At 39.5% G+C, this 2500-nt stretch overlaps 1 protein-coding gene across 2 annotated transcripts in view; it reads right to left on the bottom strand.

Moving 5' to 3' along the window:
* Positions 1-2500, bottom strand: part of vegfaa (vascular endothelial growth factor Aa) — a 12371-nt gene that overhangs the window by 103 nt on the left and 9768 nt on the right. The window contains exons 6-7 of one of the 2 annotated variants that reach the window (XM_053651962.1): positions 2334-2465; positions 1-1099 (exon numbers count right to left, since the gene is read on the bottom strand). The exon at positions 1-1099 is cut by the window's left edge and continues 103 nt beyond it. In XM_053651962.1, coding sequence (XP_053507937.1) covers positions 1078-1099; positions 2334-2465 — 154 coding nt within the window. In that variant the 3' untranslated portion in view covers positions 1-1077. The remainder of the gene's footprint in view (positions 1100-2333; positions 2466-2500) is intronic. The other variant, XM_053651963.1, reaches the window with a different exon arrangement.

The following is a 2500-nucleotide window of genomic DNA, read 5'->3' as shown; positions in this document are numbered from 1 at the left end:
CAAATAAATATATTATGAAAATAGAATGGACATGAAAAAAATCTGTTTTAACACAAATAGAAGAATGTTGTGGTTTTGTTGGGAAAAGTCGCAAACTGTCTTGATATTAGAGACAGATGAAAATTGGCTCACGTCACATTTTACATTCCTCGTGATTCATCAACAATTTTATTAAGAAATAACATTTGTCCTCTCTTTCAGATATAAAGTAGTTTTCAGGAATGTCAGAGAAGTCTTTCTTTCTTTTCTTCTTCTGGGAAAAGAAAATAAAATCAGGCAGATTGGCGGTGACGCTGACGGAAATAAAACCACAATGCAATGAAAACACAACAGCAACAAAAACGTAACACTGAATATAAATAAATCAAATTAAATACACAGAATACTGAAGCTAACTTTATAAATTAGATGTAGTGGACTAGAAACAGGGATAAGAGACTGTTATAAACACCGTTGATGTGCTTCCTAACAGTTTTCACTTTTGTCTTTGGAAAATATAACAGTCCATCATTATTATTTTAATTATTATTATTATTACTAATTATTAATGAATGATTTATGATGATGAAATGTTGTCTGTGAAAACCGGAATCACATTTTAACAAAAACCTACGCGAGTATCCCTTTACTATTTACACAATAATGGAGTCGTATCCTCAAAGGGTGTACCGTCGTCCAATCAGAGAGCGTCTCAGTCAAGTAGAGTCCCACCTACTCGGACGATCACCGTCGTGTTTAAATATAAATCCGTCAAACAGCAGCTTTCTGTCCGTCTGTCTCATGGCGTGTGATGGACTCGTCCGCTCGTCTCCTTAGCAGCAGCATTACACGTTGTCATGTCTTCTTTATAGCTTTCTGTCTCTCTCTCTCTCCATATATAATTATGTGTTCATATATTAATTTATCAAAATGTACAGCTGGGAGATCACGTCATCATTTTTATCATCTCTCTATGCTCGTGGTGTGTGTGTGTGTGTGTGTGTGTGTGTGTGTGGTCCACAGGTTGTTGAAAAAGTGCCAAGATTAAATATTCCTTCATTCAGTGCGTGTCTGAGACCAGCGTCATCGTCATCATCGTCACCTCCTTGGTTTATCACATCTGTGAAGGAAGAGAGAGAGAGAGAGAGAGAAGAGAGAGAGAGAGAGAGAGAGAGAGAGAGAGAGAGAAAGAGAGAGAGAGAGAGAGAGAGAGAGAGAGATCAGTGTGAGTCACCATGCTCACTATGTAGGGCACATATAGCTCTACACTACGTTAGTAGTGCACTACATAGGGTATAGGGCTATTAATTTATGACTATAGTTCTATAGGGGTGTAAAAGCGTCTTCATATCCCACATAGTGCACTTATATCGGAATATTTAGGGGTTAGGTATGTAGTGCACTTACATTAGGGATTAGTGCACTAGATGAAGGGTTTAGGGTTTAATTTGTAATGAAATCAGGCAGATGATTATGATAATTGATTAATGAATTAAGTTTCAGAATGATAATCAGGTGAGAAGCAAGCAGCATGGACGTGTTCCTATTTTTGTGTCGTTGTTTTATTGTTTTATTGTATTTATTTTATTGTGTTTTTATTGTGACGTCGTGTCCGAGTGTCGGTTCTGTCCAGCGTGATTTTCAGACTTTCCTGTTCATGCTCTCTTTTAGGAGGAGAAGGGCACTAAATAGGGTGCAGACTCATTTATCTCATACCCTATATAGTGCACTTCGACAGCATGCTTAGTGATTAGTGTAAAATAAATAAGCGGCTTTATTGTCAATAATAAAACCATCACAGGAGATTTAAGGTGTGTTTAAGAGGACATGAGTATCATACAGCGCGGTTCACTGTCACACATCTGTGTTTAATTTCATTAGATTATGTAATATCACCTGTTACTGTTTATTGTACAGGTTTATTAGAGAAGTAATAAAGGACACCGAGGCTTAAAGGAAGTGAAGAATTAAATGTCCATGACGTCCTTTTATCTGGAATGGAGTCCATCAGCTGAGACCTGACCAGTGTGTGATGTTTTCTTCTTTAAAAAGGACAAAGGTAAAAGGACATTGACATTTCATTTTCATCTCAACTGTTCCAACACACACACACACACACACACACACACACACTCACACCTCTCTCTCAGCCATGTGACTGCATGTTAATGTCAGCGGTGTGCAGTGGAGATCACACGCATGCACCAGGGTTTACAGGAGAGTAAAAGTGTGCGAGTCATGCAGAAAAAAACCCAAGAACCACACAGAGACACAAGGTTGCATCACACACATGAGGATGTCACGTCACACACACATGACGTCACATCACACACAGGACGAGGTGATGAACAAACCTGCAAACTCGCTCGTTTAACTCAAGCTTTCTGGACCTGCACTGTAACTGAGTCAGTGTGCAGGAACACCTGCAGGTGAGAGGATCCTGCACAAACCAGTGCTTCTTCCTCTCTGAGCAGGGCTCACAGCGGCTGCAAGACAAGCAGAGAGAGAGAGAGGCGGGGGG

Source organism: Ictalurus furcatus, chromosome 20 (assembly GCF_023375685.1).
Source record: "Ictalurus furcatus strain D&B chromosome 20, Billie_1.0, whole genome shotgun sequence".
In the NCBI taxonomy this organism is placed as follows: domain Eukaryota; kingdom Metazoa; phylum Chordata; class Actinopteri; order Siluriformes; family Ictaluridae; genus Ictalurus; species Ictalurus furcatus.
Note: the sequence above shows the minus strand (reverse complement) of the source record. Positions and strands in the feature narration are given on the sequence as shown.